The 19,243-nt window shown below is 40.5% G+C and overlaps 1 protein-coding gene across 1 annotated transcript; it reads left to right on the top strand.

The window, feature by feature from the left end:
* The first annotated feature begins 397 nt into the window (after positions 1 to 397).
* On the top strand, positions 398 to 13,564 carry nlrc3 (NLR family, CARD domain containing 3). The gene is made up of 19 exons (XM_034559202.1): positions 398 to 631; positions 1,697 to 1,853; positions 2,972 to 3,235; positions 3,512 to 5,258; positions 5,347 to 5,433; positions 5,609 to 5,692; positions 5,932 to 6,015; positions 6,122 to 6,205; positions 6,465 to 6,548; positions 6,886 to 6,969; positions 7,118 to 7,201; positions 7,942 to 8,025; positions 8,472 to 8,555; positions 9,085 to 9,168; positions 9,423 to 9,506; positions 9,683 to 9,766; positions 10,763 to 10,846; positions 12,791 to 12,874; positions 13,142 to 13,564. Exons 2-19 carry the CDS (start codon positions 1,730 to 1,732, stop codon positions 13,230 to 13,232), a joined length of 3,405 nt encoding a protein of 1,134 aa, XP_034415093.1. The 5' UTR covers positions 398 to 631; positions 1,697 to 1,729; the 3' UTR covers positions 13,233 to 13,564.
* The last annotated feature ends 5,679 nt before the right edge of the window (positions 13,565 to 19,243 follow it).

Genomic DNA, 19,243 nt, shown 5'->3' with positions numbered 1-19,243 from the left:
GGGTGTTTCTATTTAGAACGGGTACGCAGCTCTACTGTGATCCACTTTGTGCTTTGCGGTGCACATAATCATATAGAATTTTCTGTACTTCCTGCCATCAATTAAGTAGAGAATCCGATCTTTGCTCTGTACAATTTTTATAACCAGCAACATTGTGTATCACCTTTCTGCAGTCGTACTTTCTGATGCCTTAGAAACCTGAAGCTCTTTATCCTTCCCGCTGGCAAGCCTGTGTCTCACCTCAGCTCTCATTTGTGGTTCAGCACCAACTGCACCGTTGAGTATCTGTCGAAATAGAGGAGACTGAAGCGTGGTGAAACTGTCAGGCCGTAAGTCTGTCTTTTCACTGTTCAACCTGCTAACCACAACACAGGAAGTAATGTTAGATAGACAGGAAGGAGCTGCAGCATGAAACTGTATCTCCAGCAACAGCGCTGTCTTGTGACATGACCGCTGCTGTGTATTTGTGACTGGTTTCATTAGATCGCTCGTCCTCTATTAGTTGTAACTCCGTCGAGATTCCTCCAATTCACACTGCTTTTGTGAGAATTATGGCGTCACTGCATAAAACGTCTATGTGGGTAGCGGTTTACATCCTTTGACACATTCAGACAACTTCAACAAGCCCAAGGTGAGTCATCAGAGCTTTGATTGCTGTAGATTGCACTGTATATGATTAACCTTCACACCTACAGAACAACTGTTAACTGTCCAGGCCAATGGAAATGGAATAAATGAGATCTCTTTTACTCACTTTGCCATAAGCTTCCATGCATCTGACATATTGGCACATCATTGACATGTTTTACAAACTGATCTGGAAGGCTTTTTCTTTTGCTACTGTACTCTCATCATGCAAAGGATAGCCCAAAGCTACCTGTTTATCATCATAGCTGATGATGAGTATTTGTAATTATTATTGTTTAATTACTGGACGCTCGCCAATTTAACATGGTCTCAACTCATGTCTACAGTAACATTCATTATTCAGGGCGTAGGGCTATTAAGTATGTCTGTAAACTTAACAACGGAAGCCGGCACGCTGTGTCGAGTACCTCAGAGTAAAACCACACAGGAAGGCATTTGCCATTTCCCGTCTCACTGAAACCTCAAGCATAATTTGAATTGATGTTTGCAGTACTTTCACTGCATCTTGTGAATTTAATCATAATAATAATACATTTTATTTATGAGGCCGTTTCATATAAAAGTTACAGCTTCCCAGTTGTGCAGAATTAAAGTGAGACATTTAGAATTATTATATTATTATAATTATATGCTATAGGATTGTTAGCTTCCTGCTATGATGAATTGTAAATTATTTGGGATAGTTTAATGAAAATATGCTGTTCAGGCCGGCGGATTTTAGGCTTGTAAATTAATATATACTGTCAGTGTATATCCAGAACAGCCATCCGTTTATTAAATGTGTTTTAAATTCAAAATAGATCTAAACATTATCAGTAAAAGCTTTAGAACTAATTGGTATGTTGTTTTTAGACAGACATACTGAATCGTTATTGCATGACTTATCACACAATATAAGCATAAAGGATTTTGGAGCATTCAGAGGTGGAGGATATTGAGGCTTCCGTTAATTTTCTCACCTCCCTTCATAAATAGCCTGTCGTGGCCAGTTTATGATAGTTTCACATTGTGGAAGTAATGTTATTTAGTATTGTCCCGACGCAAACAGGAACGTCTTAAGGCATAATTATCCGACTTTGTGATGGAGAGGAAGGCCCATTATGATTCTATCCTGGACCGAAGCAAACGCATCACGTGGCAGGACGACTGCTACGTGGATCTTCAGTCTGCATCCTGCTCGGTCTCTTCACGAGCTGAAACGGACGGTAAGACTTTCCATATATGTTCATCATGTACTGTTGGCTTTGGAGTGGTCCATGTCAGAAGTGTGACAGGTATTTAGAAACATAGGCCAGCGTAAAAAAAGATGCAACAGAAAAAAACAACTCTAGAGGGTGAATAAGAGGATGATGAGGTGTGTTTATTATCCATGTCACGCGCATAATATTCATATTCATATTACCGTTCTGCTGCTCTTATCATGAATATTAAGCCACGGATGGAAAATGTCATTCTTATCTGTAGAGCAACAGGAGCTGTGATTAATTAAATCTGATTGAATGACAATTTGTCCTTCATGGTTGAAGTGTGGTGGTGATGTGAAGGCAAATGGTAAAAACTGTGTGAAAAATTAAAAGGACCAACTTCCTCAATCAAAAGACAAAAACAGCAGAGGTAGTTCAGATCTTAAAATTATAAAATCAGATGGGCGATGTCAAAGAATTAGTAACGAAATGCTTTTGGAAACACTAATCAAGCCTAATCTGAACATTTTCGAGTTTGCAAAAAGTGCTTTTTAATTTTTGTAAGTGAAGTGGGAATGAACAATGACCACTCTGGGGAGTCGTTATTTTCCCGAGTGTTTTCTATTGGGTCCAAAATACCCTACTTCTGATATCTTTAAATGCCACCTGGGTGTTTTTAAGTATTTGTATTAAGTGAAGTTTGGAAAGGCTGCATGGGGGTGTGATGTGGTCCCATTTTTCTTCAGGTAATGCGGTCATCTTTTCACACACACTAATGATAATTGCTGGCCCATGATAATTGCTGCAGGAAGGTTAAAGTGCCGGTGTGTTCAATTAAGGTCTCAACCGGTGATTACATTCACTTTTGGAGTAAATGGAAAACTGTGGAGAAATCTTGAGCTCTCATTGTTTGGGTTATTGATAGGCTGTTGCGCAGTACGTTAAGTGTTTTACCTTGAATGACTGCATACCTCAATCCTGTGAAATGTGGATTGAGGCGGTACAAAAGCAATTGATTTGTATGGCACCATATTTTCCGACTATACATCAGAAAGGGTTGTTCTAGCCCTAGAAATTGTCATTATCACTAGGACATCTCAGTATTCCTTTAATACAGGCTGTATCTGTTTTTGTTTTAGACCTTGATTGGATCCAAAAGCACCAGGAACAGCTGCAACGCTTCATTACGACCTCCTTCCTGGAGGGGATGTTAGCCCACCTGAGAAAGGTGGATGTGGTGAGTTCAGCCGAGGAGACCAAGATCAAGGAAGCGGCCCGGCTGCAGGACCAGGTTAACATGCTCACAACTATTGTCACTGGCAAGGACACTCAAAGTTCAGATGCTCTCCGGGGCTTCATAGAGAGCTCAGATTCTCCGGTGGCCCAGCTCATCATCAACCACGGTGAGAGGCTTAAATGGGATTTGCTCTCTGCGTATGTCTTTCTTTTAAAGGGTGAAGATCATCCAGTCGTAACCGGGATAGTGTTTTGATACATGAATCTTCTTAACAGCCCGGTAGCCTAAAACATGATGAGTCCTGTGTTTGAATGTGTTTGTGTAAAGTGTTACTACTTGGAAAGCACTTCGCACCCCTCTTGGGATAAAAACGCTATATGAATACAATCTATTTCCTTGGATCGAAAAAATAAATGATCTGAGCCAATTTCCATTTCTGCAGATTCCATGGTGAAGGAGCACAAAGAGGTGCTGTTACGGCGATATGAGCAGTACAGAGACAGAGATTCAGTCAGCTGCCCCAAACTGAACATCTCCTCAAGAACTTTACTTCTGGTCGATGGACTTTCCGACATCCAGCAAAAGGAACATGACTTAATGCAGGTGGGGGCGACTCGAGGCAGGAAAAGAAATCATCTCAGAAAGCTGGGGCTGACCAAACTCTTGGAGCCCCTGACACGGGTCAGTTTACCTCCCCGGGTCTCTCTCACAGTCGGGGTGGCTGGTATCGGTAAGACGACCTGGGTCCGACACTTCATTAGACAGTGGAGCCAAGGGTCCATCTGCACAGACGTGAGCTTCGTCCTGCCTTTCACTTTTTGTGAGCTGAACTCAGTGGAGAAAGTCTCTGCTGAGAAGCTGGTGAAAATGGCTTTTCCTCATTTAACAGATCCCAGTGTGGTCTTGAGCAGCTCCTGCCGCACACTGCTAATACTTGATGGTTTGGACGAGTTCCGCTACACTTCGAATTTCTCCGATGCAGCTCCTTGCAGCGATCCAAAGAAAGAAGTGTCCATTGATGACCTAGTTACCAACATCATCCGCGGTAATCTGCTCCCTGATGTGGCAGTGTGGGTGACCTGCAGGCCAGGAGTGGCCTCACTCATCCCTGGAGGATTGGTTGACAGGGTGACTGAGATCCCAGGATTTAGCCCGCAAGACATCCAGCTCTTCCTAAACCACCACTTCTCTGAAAGGGACTTTGCTGGTAAAATATGGGCGCACTTGGAGTCCCATAAGATCCTCATGGTGATGTGCTACATTCCATGCATTTGCTGGATCGTAGCTGATACTCTGACGTACATCATGCAGAGTGAAACACAAGAGAGCCTTCCAAGAACTTGTACTGAGCTATATGCTCACTTTTGTTCTATGAAGGCAGAAGTAGGTGAACCAAGAGGCAGGGAGCCTGTAAAAATGGAGCAGCTCCATGGGAGCAATCGTAAACTGCTGGGGAACCTTGGACGACTAGCGTTTTATGGGCTCCTCAAACACAAGTACACCTTCAGCGAGCAAGACCTCAGGGCCTATGGTATAGATCTCCTGTTAAGTCAGTGCAGTCTTGGTACTGGAATCCTTGTTCGGGAGGAGTTGGCCATATACACAACATACCGCTTCACTCATTTGACTCTGCAGGAGTTTCTTGCGGCTACTTTTTACCATATCTCCTCAAAGCGGGCCATCTTTGACTTATTCTCAGAGAGCACCATGTCTTGGCCCAAGATTGGTTTCCAGAACCACTTTAGAAGTGCCTTTCAGCACTCGCAACAAGCTGAAGACGGTCACTTGGATGTGTTTGTGCGCTTCCTGACGGGCCTGCTGTGCCCAGCGGCACTGAAACCTCTCGCTGGGCTTCTGGCCCTCGGAAAAGATGATGGAAATCAGAAGGCGTGGACAGCCGGGTTCTTACAAGGCCTCTTGGTCAGCGGGGGTGCGGTGGTGTCCCTGCGTGCAGTCAACCTGGCTTATTGTTTACAGGAGCTGCAACACACAGAGCTGTTGCGGAGTGTAGAGGAAGATTTACAGCTCTGTAGCCTGGCAGGGAAGCTAACACGGGCTCACTGTGTTGTGCTAGGCTACCTTCTGCATGTGTCCCCAGAGTGCAGTGAACAGACCAACCTAACAGGCTCTCTGGACTTTGCAACAGTGAAATGTTTGCTGCCACAGCTGCTGTACTGCAATTATCTCAGGTCAGCTTCCCAAAAACACCAGCTCCCTGTAAACTAAAACTCAGACCAAAGATTGGCGGGTGAAACTTCTCCCTTATCTACTCAACAGGTTAGAGAATAATCACTTCAAAGATGATGTCATGGAGTTGCTGGGAAGCCTGCTGAGCGCCAAAGACTGCCATATCCAGAAGATGAGGTGAGATCACACTTACTTTTCAGCACACATCGTAGAACATTTGGCAGTGTAATAAATTGCCTGATTGCTCACATGATGGTAACGCTTGTTAAGCAATGTCAGTCTTGTTTATGACAAGAAGACACTCTTGCATGTATATGAGATGGTGACTGACCTCTTTTATTTATTCCCTCAGTTTGGCAGAGAACGCCATCAGTAACAAAGGTGCCAAAGCCCTCAGTCGAGCCCTTTTGGTGAACCGGACGCTAACGTCTCTCAAGTGAGATGCCTTTGACCTTTGACTGATTAGAACTGAATTAATTGAACAGCCATAACCTTTTGAATTAATAAGAGAAAACTTGTGTGCTTCTCTTACATATTTGTTTAGAGTCACACTTTGTGCTTATCTCAAAGTCCCTCACAAGTCTTCACAAATATACAGTGCTACATAGTATTTATATTATGATTCTGTGTATAATCTAACCAGATATTTATTTATAATTATGAATAATAATTTAGTCTCCGGAACAACAACATCGGTTCTAAAGGTGCAAAGTTCCTGGCAGAGGCACTGAAAATGAACCAAGTCCTGGTATCAATCAAGTGAGTAAATTTGCCATTGATTTTAGTTCATACAAACAATTATCCTACAAGATGTCAGTGTAACACTTTTATGTGGTCTAATGGCTCAATGACTCCCAATCCTCAGCTTCCAGAACAACGCAATTGAGGAGGAAGGTGCTCAGGCCCTTGCAGAGGTACTGCACTGCAACCGCAAACTGGTGTCTCTGAAGTGAGTAATGTGTGTGTGTGTGTGTGTGTGTGTGTGTGTGTGTGTGTGTGTGTGTGTGTGTGTGTGTGTGTGTGTGTGTGTGTGTGTGTGTGTGTGTGTGTGTGTGTGTGTGTGTGTGTGTGTGTGTGTGTGTGTGTGTGTGTGTGTGTGTGTGTGTGTGTGTGTGTGTGTGTGTGCGTGCATGTGCGTGTGCGTGTGTGTTCATGCTAACAATGAAGATTATTTTGTACATTTTTCTTACATGCATGTAATGATTCAGCCTACGGAAGAATACAATTGGAGCGGGAGGAGCCAAAAGGATTGCAGAGGCCCTGAAGATGAACCGGACTCTCACAAAACTGATGTAATCTTAAATTGATATATTCACTGTACTGCGTTTGACTATATCATATAATGTGCAATTATGCAAACATGTGTTTACATTTAGATTAGATTAAAGACTACAAGCTGTTCTTTTTCTATGTTCTTTCAACTTTGTTTGTAGATTTATGTATAACATATACAGTAGCTCACTAATAGACTAACTTGGGGCTCCATTTGTTTGTCCAAAAGGCTTCATGCTAAGATAGCATAAATCATACTGTACTACAGATCCAGTAATTGGGTCACATACTGATCGTGAAGATTGATGATTTAACTTTTTCTTAATGTGTCCAGTCTTTTTCTGTTCTCGCCTGCAGTCTTTGTAGTAACCAGCTTGGGGACAGAGGGACAATCGCTCTGGCAGAGGCTTTGACAGTCAACCACACTCTGCTCTCACTCCAGTCAGTACTTTATTTGATTTATTATCCCTCACTTACTATTCAAAAGTCTACTGCTAATGTATTTTAACATTGTTCACACTCTGTGCATCAATGACAGTTTGTCTTGCGAGTGATTTACGACAGATGTGTTGAACCTTTCTTTTGGCAGACTTCAGAGTAACTCAATCAGCAACAGGGGGATGGCAGCGCTAACCAAAGCACTCAGGCTGAACCGTGGCCTTATCTCCTTGAAGTAAGTACATAACTGTGTCAACGTCAACGTTATTTGAGTGATCACTCTTTAAAGTAGTATATCGCCAATTTGGGAACTATGTTTTTTTCCATTCTTAGCATTCATAACACTCTCATATCTGTCCGGTAAGCATATTTGTTTTTTGTAGGATGTCACGGTAAGCCAATCAGAAGTAGAGTAGCGCAGGTCATGCCTTCGCAATCTAAGGAAAAACTCCTTTGTGCCCAGTAAATGGAGGATTGACGTGACGTCCAGGCTTCCCTATGTTCCACTAGTTTAGTTTAACACCCATGACCAATGTCCACACCCACGGACACACAGACTGTGCGGTGCGTTCCCGTAAAGGCTGTGGTGTTGTGGTGTTGGCTGCTGAAAAAAAATAATATTATAAACAACAATGTTATATTTGTTATTATTACCATACTTATCTTATAATTTTGTGTCGATGTCGACGAGGTTTTCTTACCATTGTAACAGAACCCTGAAGCAGCACGTTAGCTTTAGAGCTTAGAGCTTAGAGGTGCTGCTGGGGGGGGGGGTTACACTACGCTAACTGTTTACAGTATTTATGCAATGCTAAGCTACAAGTTAAGCAGCTGCTGGCTGTAGCTTCATATTTAATGTATCGACATTTGAGTGGTCCTTTTCATGTTAAACCTAATTCGCAAAAAACGCAAATAGTGAAATTTTTAGGAAAACTTGCCCCTTATTTTCCTTTTATGTACGTTTCCATCTGTCAGCTTAAGAGAGAACTCCATCGGGGTGGAGGGAGCAAAGAACATGGCCCATGCCCTCCATGAGAACAATGCTCTACAGGACCTCGAGTGAGTCACACCTCATTAAAAGCATTTTGTCGAGTTATTCCCCACAGCGGCATAGAAATATTCGACTGTTCAGAAAATGTCATTCCCCCATACTGTGGTATGTCACTTTGGGCTATTGTATGATGGGAAACTGGAAAATCCTGTGAGATTAATGAATGAACACTGTTTTTTTTTTTTTTTTAAAGAATGATGATATTCACAACTGAACTGTGTGTGTGTGTGTGTGTGTGTGTGTGTGTGTGTGTGTGTGTGTGTGTGTGTGTGTGTGTGTGTGTGTGTGTGTGTGTGTGTGTGTGTGTGTGTGTGTGTGTGTGTGTGTGTGTGTGTGTGTGTGTGTGTGTGTGTGTGTGTGTGTGTGTGTGTGTGTGTGTGTGTGTGTGTGTGTGTGTGTGTGTGTGCGCGCGTGCGTGCGTGCGCGCGTGCGCGCGTGTACGTTTGCATCTCAGTCTCACAGCCAACCTGTTGCATGACGAAGGGGTACAAGCGATAGCTGGCGCAATCAAGTTCAATCGCGGCCTCACCTCTCTGCAGTAAGTGAGGCTTTTAAAGACAAACTCAACAAGCACGCACATAGACGCACAGCTGAGCGAGTAGTTCAAGATTCCCCAAACTTCTCAATACAGACAAGTTAAGTTAGTAACATGTAATGACATGTTTCTATTATTTCAGCAACATTTGATGGAAAACACAATATCACACTATAGAACATTAGGAGTTACTATTTATTGCAATGCAAATGAACTTTAAAGATTGATTAGAAAGGTCCTTTTTTAATGCTGTTTACTGCTCCTTATGTAAATAAGCCAATCTTTGCTAACTCCCTCACAGAGTCAAATGTATGAGGTGAGAATATGTTTTGTTGTTTACAGTTCGTTGTGCTGCCACCAAGTGGTCATAAAATCAATTCATGCGGATTTAAAGATTATAACCAGGACATCTCGAGCACACGGTCACAGTGTTTCCTTTATGCATTTACTGTCCTTGCTAGTGACGTATACAAAAAATTTAGAATTTTCCTCACAGTTAACATTGTGTACCTCTCTCTTTCTCTTTTTACAGTCTACAGTGGAATTTCATCAAGTCCTCTGCCACTAAAGCTCTGGCCCATGCACTCATCTCCAATAACACAATGCAGCTCTTGGAGTGAGGCACACCGTTCAGACTTCAGCATCATTACCCCATCATTTACATTGACCTCTTTTCCACAGACTCGTTTTCTCTGTAATTAAATGTAAATGTATCTCCCCCGTGTTGACATCACTGTTATCAAATAATGAGCGACAGGATTATATCGACTGTTCGTGATCTCACCGGTCACTAAAGAGCTGTGTGTAATTTCAGTCACAGGTTTGTAATATTTACAGTTGTCTGTGTTTGCGTCTCCATCTTTTCTGCAGTCTACAGGAGAATGCTATCGGAAATGAAGGCGTCATTTTTCTTGCCAGAGCCCTTAAAACCAACGCATCCCTGCATACATTATGGTTGGCATTACAGCTGTATACAATATATTGATCAATATTTAGATCATTCATTTCAAATGAATGACAGGAGCCACACACATAACTATAAAGTTAATGAAATAAAAGTAAATAATCTTCAATTTGTTGTTTTCTCTTGCTTTCCCATGTGTTCACTGTTTTGCATGCTGTCTCTTTAGTCTCCAGGGAGTGTCCATGAGCACAAGTGGCGCGCTTGCAATAGCAGAGGCTCTGATGACTAACCAAAGCTTGCAAACATTAGAGTGAGTCCAAGCTCTTTCTTTTTTCCACGCATACAGGCTCAGTTAATAACACCACTGTATATTCACATCAACATGAGAACCTTACAGCTCTATGCTATTATTGATTTAGCACCTGAGGGAACAGCTTTCATTTCTGCCAAACCACAACCTATAAAGTTATATTCCAGTTATTTTTTTGTAAGGTAAACCTACAGTCTCTTTTAAAGATGTGTCTGTGATATTTCCGTATTTTATTCAATAGAATTACATAGTTAATCTCTGACTAATGTTTACGTCTTAGTAGTTCCAGTAGCCTTTTACATGTTGCCCGTTGGCCAACACACTCAGCCCAACAGAAGTGCTCTTTTCTTCAGCAACACCAGCTAAACCAGTCCAAGCGCTTTCAGTCAAACTGTTTGACTATTTTATTTGACATTCAGTAAGAGGAAACAAATCATTTAAAACCAGAATGAATGAGTTTCAATCAATTAACCACAACATACCAATGTTTTTAATCCTTTACATTATGTTCTTTATTTGATTTCCCATTCATTCAATTAGGGTTAGACAATGTATACTTTGTGTAAATATGAATTTGTCAATGTCAGGTTTAAATAATCATTTGGTGTATTGGATCACTGTAGGCCGTGGGCAACTGTTTTATGTTCATATTGATTTATTAATCAGTCTGACAAAGTACATTCACCTATCAGGTTTTTAAAGGTTATTGTGAACTGCAGGCTGCAGAACAACAATGAAGCCAGAATGAGAGTTGGGCCTCGAGCTCTTAATGAACCCTTTCAAAATGATTACCGTTATGCAAAAAACACAAGGCAGCTCATTGTGAAGCTGTCAATTTGCAGACTCAAAATGATTTCACTTCTGTCTCTATCTTTACAACCTCTTATATTTGACTTTCATTGTTGATGCTTCCAGTGTTACAATACATGCATTTGCATGTATGTACGACAACTATTGTTGTGTTACCTAATGATAGCACATTTCCCACTGTTTCAGTCTACGTGGGAACACTGTGGGGATGGAGGGGGCGAAGGCTCTGGCTAACGCACTGAAAAGCAACCGAAGCCTCAAGTCATTGAAGTAAGTGTTTGTCATGATCCATGTGGACCAAAATGTGAGTATTTGTCCAGTTTAGACAGCATAAGAACAGTCATACATTCTATTTGACCTACTATACTGTGGAGAACATTGTTTACACAATGGAAACACATGGAGAGAGAGGAAAGCAGAGCAGGAATGACACACTAACACAGAATTTTCTGATATTCAATCTGATGTAATGTATGAAATCTGGAACAGACACCTGACATTTAATGCAATGGTTTATTTGGTTCCATTTTGTTCTTGTGATTTAAGGCTGGTGGTCAGGTCGGGTAAAGTCTAAAAGCAAGCCATAACCACTTCTGCTCTGGTGGCAATGTCCACGGTCTGACAAACATTCTGATTAAAGATCATTTAATGTTTACAGTTAATTTAGAGGTGCAAGATCCAAGATTGGATTAATTTTCATTTCATTCTCTTACCAGGTAGACATTACTCCACTAGAGCTTTACTTAAATAATAGTTGTTTGTTAAATACAGCTCCTTTAATGGTGTAAACCTAAAGTCTAAGTTCTTACCTTTTCAACCAAACATTGTTTTCATCATTTACTTTAGCTTTGTCTCTACCAGAGCCGGCTAAAGTACGCTAACCCAGGTGAATTAGCCTGGTTCAGACCGTTCAATCACCCTCATCTCCCCGCTTAGCTAACACTGGGTTAATACTGGGCTAACACTGGGCTAACACTGGGCTAACACTGGGTTAACACTGGGTTAGCACTGGGCTAACACTGAGCTAACACTGGGTTAACACTGGGCTAACACTGGGTTAACACTGGGTTAACATTGGGTTAACACTGGGCTAACACTGGGCTAACACTGGGCTAACACTGGGTTAACACTGAGCTAACACTGGGTTAACACTGGGCTAACACTGGGCTAACACTGGGTTAACACTGGGCTAACCCTGGGCTAACACTGGGTTAACACTAGGCTAACCCTGGGCTAACATTGGGTTAACACTGGGCTAACATTGGGTTAACACTGGGTTAAGACTGGGTTAACACTGGACTAACACTGGGTTAACACTGGGCTCTGCTGGTTTTTCAGGAGTCGTAAATTGTTCCTGGGTTTCCCAAATCAACTGTGGAAGAAATACTCAGAAATACTTAAGTAGAAATACTAATACCACAGTATAAAATACTGTTACAAGTAAAAGTCCTGCCTTCAAAATCAAATTATCTTATTATTTTATAAGTATAATATAATATGCATTTTAAATACTTAACTGCTGGGCAGCTTCAATAATATATTTAATTTATCAGTTCAGTAAAAACACCTTTATTTTCATTTTGTGTTTATACCGCCCCATGCTGGATGTATTGTTAAATTCTCTTCTCATTTCAATCACACATACCAGCGGATGCATGGCAGTATAAACACATATATGTATATAACAATTAGCCTATAACTACAAATGAGAGCTTTTATGATTTGATTTATTCAGCAATATCATAAAAGAAACAACAGCAATTATTGCAAAAACACTTACATATCAAAATGTATAAACTACTGTGATGGTAAGAATATGTATTTTCATGTTGTAATAATACTCTTAGCATCACAGTAGTTTATGCATTTATATATCTAGGTTCATCAAGGGTATATATAAAATCAGACAAATATGAACCAAATGACTACAGTTCATATAACCCAGCACTAAATTATCTGTAAAAGCTTTTTCAAATGCATTTCTCTTGATTAATGAGGACTTTATCACTGATAAAGCAGCAGCCTCCTTCAAGGCTAACAACAGTGAGCTAACATTGTGCTACTATTTTGTCTCACTAAAAGCTGTATTCTCAATGTGTGTCTACTAATTGTGATTGTTTTTTTTGGTTCAGACCTGTGGCTGCAGGCTATATAAAGCTATATAGTGAACATTTGATAAAGACAATGTATATTTATCTTTGTGTTCATCATCAGTCTTCAGGAGAACTCTCTGGGTATGGACGGAGCCATATTCATTGCAACAGCCTTGAAGGGAAATCACCAATTGACGTACATCAAGTGAGTTTTTTAAAATCTATATATATATATTTTAAAAAACTCACTTGATGTTCGTCAATATATACATGTGTGTGTGTGTGTGTGTGTGTGTGTGTGTGTGTGTGTGTGTGTGTGTGTGTGTGTGTGTGTGTGTGTGTGTGTGTGTGTGTGTGTGTGTGTGTGTGTGTGTGTGTGTGTGTGTGTGTGTGTGTGTTTGTGTGTGTGTCGTTTCAGGGACAGTTACATACTGTATTTTTGCATACAATAAAACCTACATTTGTTCTGCAGTTTGCAGGGAAATGGCATCGGAGAATCGGGAGCAAAGGTCATATCTGATGCAATCAGAGCGAGCGCTCCGAGCTGTGTGGTGGACATCTGATCAAGGAACACAGCTCCTACTGAAGAAAGTCCTATCAGAAGTATTGTCTATGTAATTTAGTTAAAGTTGTATGTCGGTGCTGAATATCACTTTGTAACTGTTTCACTGTATTTTAAGAGATAGATATTAACATATGTATTATGATATTATTATTGAGGGAGCAGTTGCCATAAGGGATGAACAAAGACTTGAGAAGGGTAAAGATATGTTGAGTGCCACCATATTTATATATAAAAAACACACAGCATCAATACACCAATTTATATGACAATGTGTACTTTTGCTCTATTTGCACAATTATTGTATAACAATAAAGTGGACACTGCCATTTACACAGTAGTTATTTTCCTGAGATCTGTCAAGATATTTCTTGATATCCTGCTGTAGTGACGCCATAAGATTCAAGATGAAATACTCATAAACACATTATTTCATGAGGATCGGACTGGCTCAATTACCTCTTTGTCATCTATTTGATTTAAAATGTCTTCATAGAAAGAGATTTATACCACAATTACCCATATGACCATATAAATATTCAAGCTCGACCAGCCACACCACATGTTTAGCCGGACAGTGTAGCTTACAAAATGTAGCGAGACCCTACTTAATAGCCATTAGAGGTACATATTTATTTTCTTCCACACGTCATCCACTTCGGCCATGCATGCACACAAGAACTATATTTAATGAGAGAATGTGCACACCTCCATTTGGTGGCACCGATCTAGCGAGATATTTAAATACAACCAAAAGGTTGCAAATGCCCGTTGTCATACAGGTCATTGCACTGCCTGATTAGTTATAAATGTATCTCTTGGCAATTTTGATATTCAACCACTTGTTAATTTGCAGAATTGTTTATACCTCCTAAGCTGAGTGCTCACTGCGGCTGCAATTCTCCTCTAACCCATTTCACCTCCATCTTATAGCACCAATAGCATCTGGCCTTATGGATCAAATTAATGTCTGGACAACATTGCATGACAATCCATCCCAATAAATGTGTTGAAATGTGACAGCACAAACAAGAAAACACACACACACACTTGCACACCCAATCCTGTCCTGGGATTCATAGGTTCAGAGACTCGATGCACATGCACAAGCATACACCATTTACCACACATGTCGTTAATGTCTCTGACAAACTAAAACAGACAGATGATAAGAGGCACGTGTACAATTATTCATGGTTGTGGGAGTGGAAATAACGATTGTGTACGTGCACACATTTTCATATTTATTGAGATTTATAAATCACATGTATTGCTTAATGTTATACAAATGCACAGTGTTGTTTGCATATTTCAAGGTTTTTCCATGAAGCCCAGGAGATGCATTTTTCTCCCACTATAATCTTGTGGAAGATTAACTCATCCGAGACTGCACTGATCTTTCCTCATTCAAATCCCAAATCAAAACCCACCTGTTCAGAACTGCTTTTAATGTGTGATTGTTTGTTGTTGTTTTTGTTTTCTTATCAGGGTCCGAGCGACTCAAAGTCCCTATTTATTTGTTTTACCTGTATTTTAGCTATTCTTATTTATTTATTTATTTTTAGCTTTTAGGATGTTTTAATTATGTGAAGTGTCTTTGAGTACTAAGAAAAGCGCTATATAAATTAAATGCATTATTATTATTATTATTATTGCCAGCATTCAAGACAAAGAGCTATTTTGTCTTTTGTTAGATTTCTCATTTTACATTCTCACTATATTTCAGTTCCAGAGTCCTCATTGGATACGTACAACATCTTAAGATTGTCTTCAGCTGTCTTCAGCACATATAACTCCACAAAATACCAAATAGATTGAAACTGTTAATACATTATGTTAATCGATTGATGGCATTGCACTTGCATGGCCTCAAAGTACAAAATGTGGAGATGATTACAGCAGGTGTGAGGAACCTCCACATCACTAAAAGCTAAACCTAAAAGCCACATCTTGGTATAGTCATGGATTTAGACGTAAATCATAATAAAGTCAACTCTTAAAAAAAAGCATCACAAATATGAGAAGCAACGGTAATGTGATCTTCTCAGATCTTTGTGTAAAAGATCTACAACAGCTGCAGCTCATTCACAGCGCTGCTGGTTGAGTCTATAGAAAGCTGAGCACTCCAGTTTTCAATGCTCAAGTTGTTTTCCAATTTAAAAAGTGATTTTAAAAATACTGATCCAGCACTTACCAAATGGTTAAAGAGGCGAACACATTCCTGATATTCTGCTAGAATACGAATCCAATAGACACCTGAGGCCTGCAGTCACTGCATGGCCTGCTAATGAATCCAAATACCACAAAGCCGCACACGCATATAAAGTATCTGGAGAAAGCTGTGATCTTCATACAATTTTAATTTGCGCACTATTAGCCTAACCTATTTTCCTGCTGTTCAAGTCTGTTCATTTCATTCATGCTGCTATTTCAGCTGTATATGTATATCATATTTATACTAACAGTTGTCTTGTCATAAAATACATCAGGATTTGTAATAATATTGAACTGGAATCGGGGAATAGGTATCAAATCAGAATGAGTTGCCCTGTCATTCAATCTAACCCCTGAACTAAAATTAACTAAAACGTCTCACTGGCAAAACATACAATTTATGTGCACTTAATTCTGTTTATTTGTGTTCCCGGGAGACATGCGGCTCTAAAAATTGTTAGTGTTGATGGTTCTGGAGGGAAAGATAGCATGATTTGTATTAGTATTTCTGTTACTGATTCACATCTAAATTTAGAGAGGTAATGGCTTTGCCACTCCTGGAAAATACTATTCTGTTGCTGTGAAGCATCAATTATGGCTCAGACCTCAGATCAAGACACTTTGCCTCTTTTCATTCATCCAGCATTTGTTTTCCCATTTCCAGACTAGCACCCTTGTGTTGCCCCTGATGGGCTGATGCAGCATCAGACTCATGTCCCTGGATCTCTCCACATAAACTTCAACAAAGAAAAACTGTTGTCATTAAGGGGGAACAGCCCGGGCTCATTTCTCCTTCACAATTCACAAAGATAATAAATAAAGTCCAACTGAGGTCAGGAGCTGAGAAACAACATCACGGAAACAGACCGCAGCATAAAAGAGTCTAATCAAACCAGATGGACGTGTAAAAACCCAAAGCACTCACAGATAGGTTGTGCTCAGGCCCTCCTCAGACTCATATTATCCTCTCAATGAAATTATTCCTCAAGGGGGACAGTAAAGAGAAACCTATCCTTGGTTTTCATTATCAGTGCAAATACTATATTGATCTGTTGTGAATGGTTTCATCTGAGCAAACCATTCTTCCACATTTACTGTGCAAAACAAGTTAAACCAAAGCCTCAAATATGAAGCAGATGTTTAAAGGTGTCAGTATCGCTAATGTGTGTGAATTTATGTGTGCTAACAATATCACAAATATGTGCAGAGTTTTAACATATTGACCCAATTGACTGAATGAGTCCACTCATGATCGGAAAAAAAATAAAACACAGCAAAGGTTCCCACTTGAATCTGTAGATTAAACATGTTAAAGTGCCCTTTAGGGTGGTACAAAAACATGAAAGTAGGCCCACTTCACCAGAGTGCCCTTCAAACAGCATCCGCCACTGCATCTTCAGCAAGTGGTCTGTATGGTGATTATATGGATTATATGGATGATATGGGGCTTCTGTTCAGTAACATCTTGGTGAATGAGGTGTTTGAGACGTTTCTCGGGCTACTTAGGTTATTTAATGATTTACGGGTACCAACAAATACGAAAAAGAACGCACAATCTTGCAATAATCTTTATGTTGCTGCCTTCTTTTCCTCCCCCAAAGCCGCGCAATTCAGAGGCACTTTTTTTCCCTTTTTTTTTCCTCCGGTGTTTTAATGCATTGAAGAAAAAAAATAAACTCAGGGGACAAAAACAGTAGTGGCCATTTCGTCAATCGTTAATTTTGTGCGCATTCGAGAGATGTCAGCACAGCCGCTCGCTTCATTGTGAGACATCGGAGAATGAGATTAAAGACACTTTGCGCTGCGGGACAGCTGCTCCGTGCGCCTTCAGGTTGCAGTACGTCACGCGGCGCCATTCGGGACGGAGCGTTTGTTCACCGCCGCGTCTCTGACCGCAGCTCTCTCCTTTCCAACGGACCTTGTACATGTAAGTCGCGTGCGAATGTTTCCTCTTCTTTTGTTTTCATCCAACTATAACATGTTTTATGCAGAATGTGTCCCACAATGAACGGGATGTATCCAAAAGACGTTATACATTTGAAGGAAAATGTGAATACTAAAGAAAACTAAACTTGATTGGCACTATTAGACTTCTTTTTTTTTTAATTTTTACTTATGCGCATTATCTTTAGTTTTGTTTCTATTTCTCATTGAAATGATTGTGAGGCGGGCTGCACGGTGTCGCCTCACAGCAAGAGGGCCGCGGGTTCAATTCCCGGTCGGAGCGGTCCTTCTGTGTGGAGTTTGCATGTTCTCCCCGTGGCAGCGTGGGTTCTCTCCGGGCTCTCCGGCTTCCTCCCACAGTCCGAAGACATGCTGCAGGTTAATTGATCTCTAAATTGCCCATAGGTGTGAATGTGAGAGTGAATGGTTGTATGTCCCTACATGTGCCCACGATGGACTGGCGGCCTGTCCAGGGTGTCCCCTGCCTTCGCCCTATGTCAGCTGGGATAGGCTCCAGCGCCCCCGCGACCCTAATGAGGATAAGCGGTATTGAAAATGGATGGATGGATGGATGATTGTGAGGCTATTTCCTACAACTTGATTTAGGCAAAGCAATGGAGATTAAAACACAAATTATATATATATATATATATATATATATATATATAATCTTTAAAAGGATATTATAGTCTACGTGTGTGCAATTTAGGGGATTTAATACCTGCAGTATTTCAAAGTAAACTCTTTAAAGTGCTAAAAGAAGCTTGTCATATAGAAAAACTGCATGCACCACCTGAAAGGTTGCAGTTGGATGTTGGTAACTCAGTTAAGCTTATGGGGATTTAATATGCCGTTCAGATGCTTGTGGCTGCTATGCTCTATCTCCTCATGTTGCTCAACAGTACTGTTTTGTGTCTTATTTATAACTTAAAATAAGGCATAATGCACTGACGGTGTTATAACATGATAAACACTGTCAGTGCATTACATCCCTTACAGTTCTTAGCTCCATAGCTTGTTGAGTCACACTAGTTATTTTTTTGAGTTTTGTATCTCGCTCTTGAAATATGTCAGTGTGAAAATGTGTGTGTGAGCCTGTAAAACCCTGCATGGTTTTATGGAAACACACAACTTTAGATAATGACATATTGATTTTTTTCTAGAATAAGTCACATTATTATTTCCAGTAATCATGTCACATCAAAGAGAGACTACCATGAGGCAGTTCCTGGATAAACTGATCTCGGTGTGAGCTGCTGCAGGCAATGACTGTCAATACCTAATCAAGTCAGTGTTTTGGTGAGAAACAGCAGCGGGCTGAGCTGAGACATAGGGCCCCCTGAGCTCATTTATGGATGTGGTTCCACTTGCTGGGCCACAGGGACTCGCTACCAACCTCAAGTATTCATGAGCACAATCATTTATTGTTTTTTACAAATGGCACAAGCTGAAAACAAAAACCCATTTCATCCAAGCACAATGGGTAATTTACTCTGTATCCGTTTTGGCCATAACTATTGAGACACTCTCACACGCACTATTGAGGACACTCTCACACGCACTACTGAAAACACTTACATACTAATGAAACACTTGTACATTTCATTATTGAAACGCTTGTACACTCACTACTGAAACACTTACACACATACTAATGAAACACTCGTACATTCACTATTGAAACGCTTGTTACACTCACTACTGAAACACTTACACACATACTAATGAAACACTCGCACATTCACTATTGAAACGCTTGTACACTCACTACTGAAACACTTACACACATACTAATGAAAACACTCGTACATTCACTATTGAAACGCTTGTACACTCACTACTGAAACACTTACA

The sequence above is a fragment of the Cyclopterus lumpus genome, chromosome 19, assembly GCF_009769545.1.
Source record: "Cyclopterus lumpus isolate fCycLum1 chromosome 19, fCycLum1.pri, whole genome shotgun sequence".
NCBI classification, from domain to species: Eukaryota; Metazoa; Chordata; class Actinopteri; order Perciformes; family Cyclopteridae; genus Cyclopterus; species Cyclopterus lumpus.
The sequence above is the reverse complement of the archived record's forward strand: the minus strand, read 5'-3'. Positions and strand labels throughout refer to the sequence as shown.

Excerpts from the sequence above, each read along its gene's own strand:
- nlrc3 (XM_034559202.1), top strand. The coding sequence starts at position 1,730 with ATGGAGAGGAAGGCCCATTATGATTCTATCCTGGACCGAAGCAAACGC. Across the intron at positions 3,236-3,511 it reads CCAGCTCATCATCAACCACG|ATTCCATGGTGAAGGAGCAC; the intron begins GTGAGAGGCTTA and ends CCATTTCTGCAG. Across the intron at positions 7,202-7,941 it reads CGTGGCCTTATCTCCTTGAA|CTTAAGAGAGAACTCCATCG; the intron begins GTAAGTACATAA and ends TCCATCTGTCAG.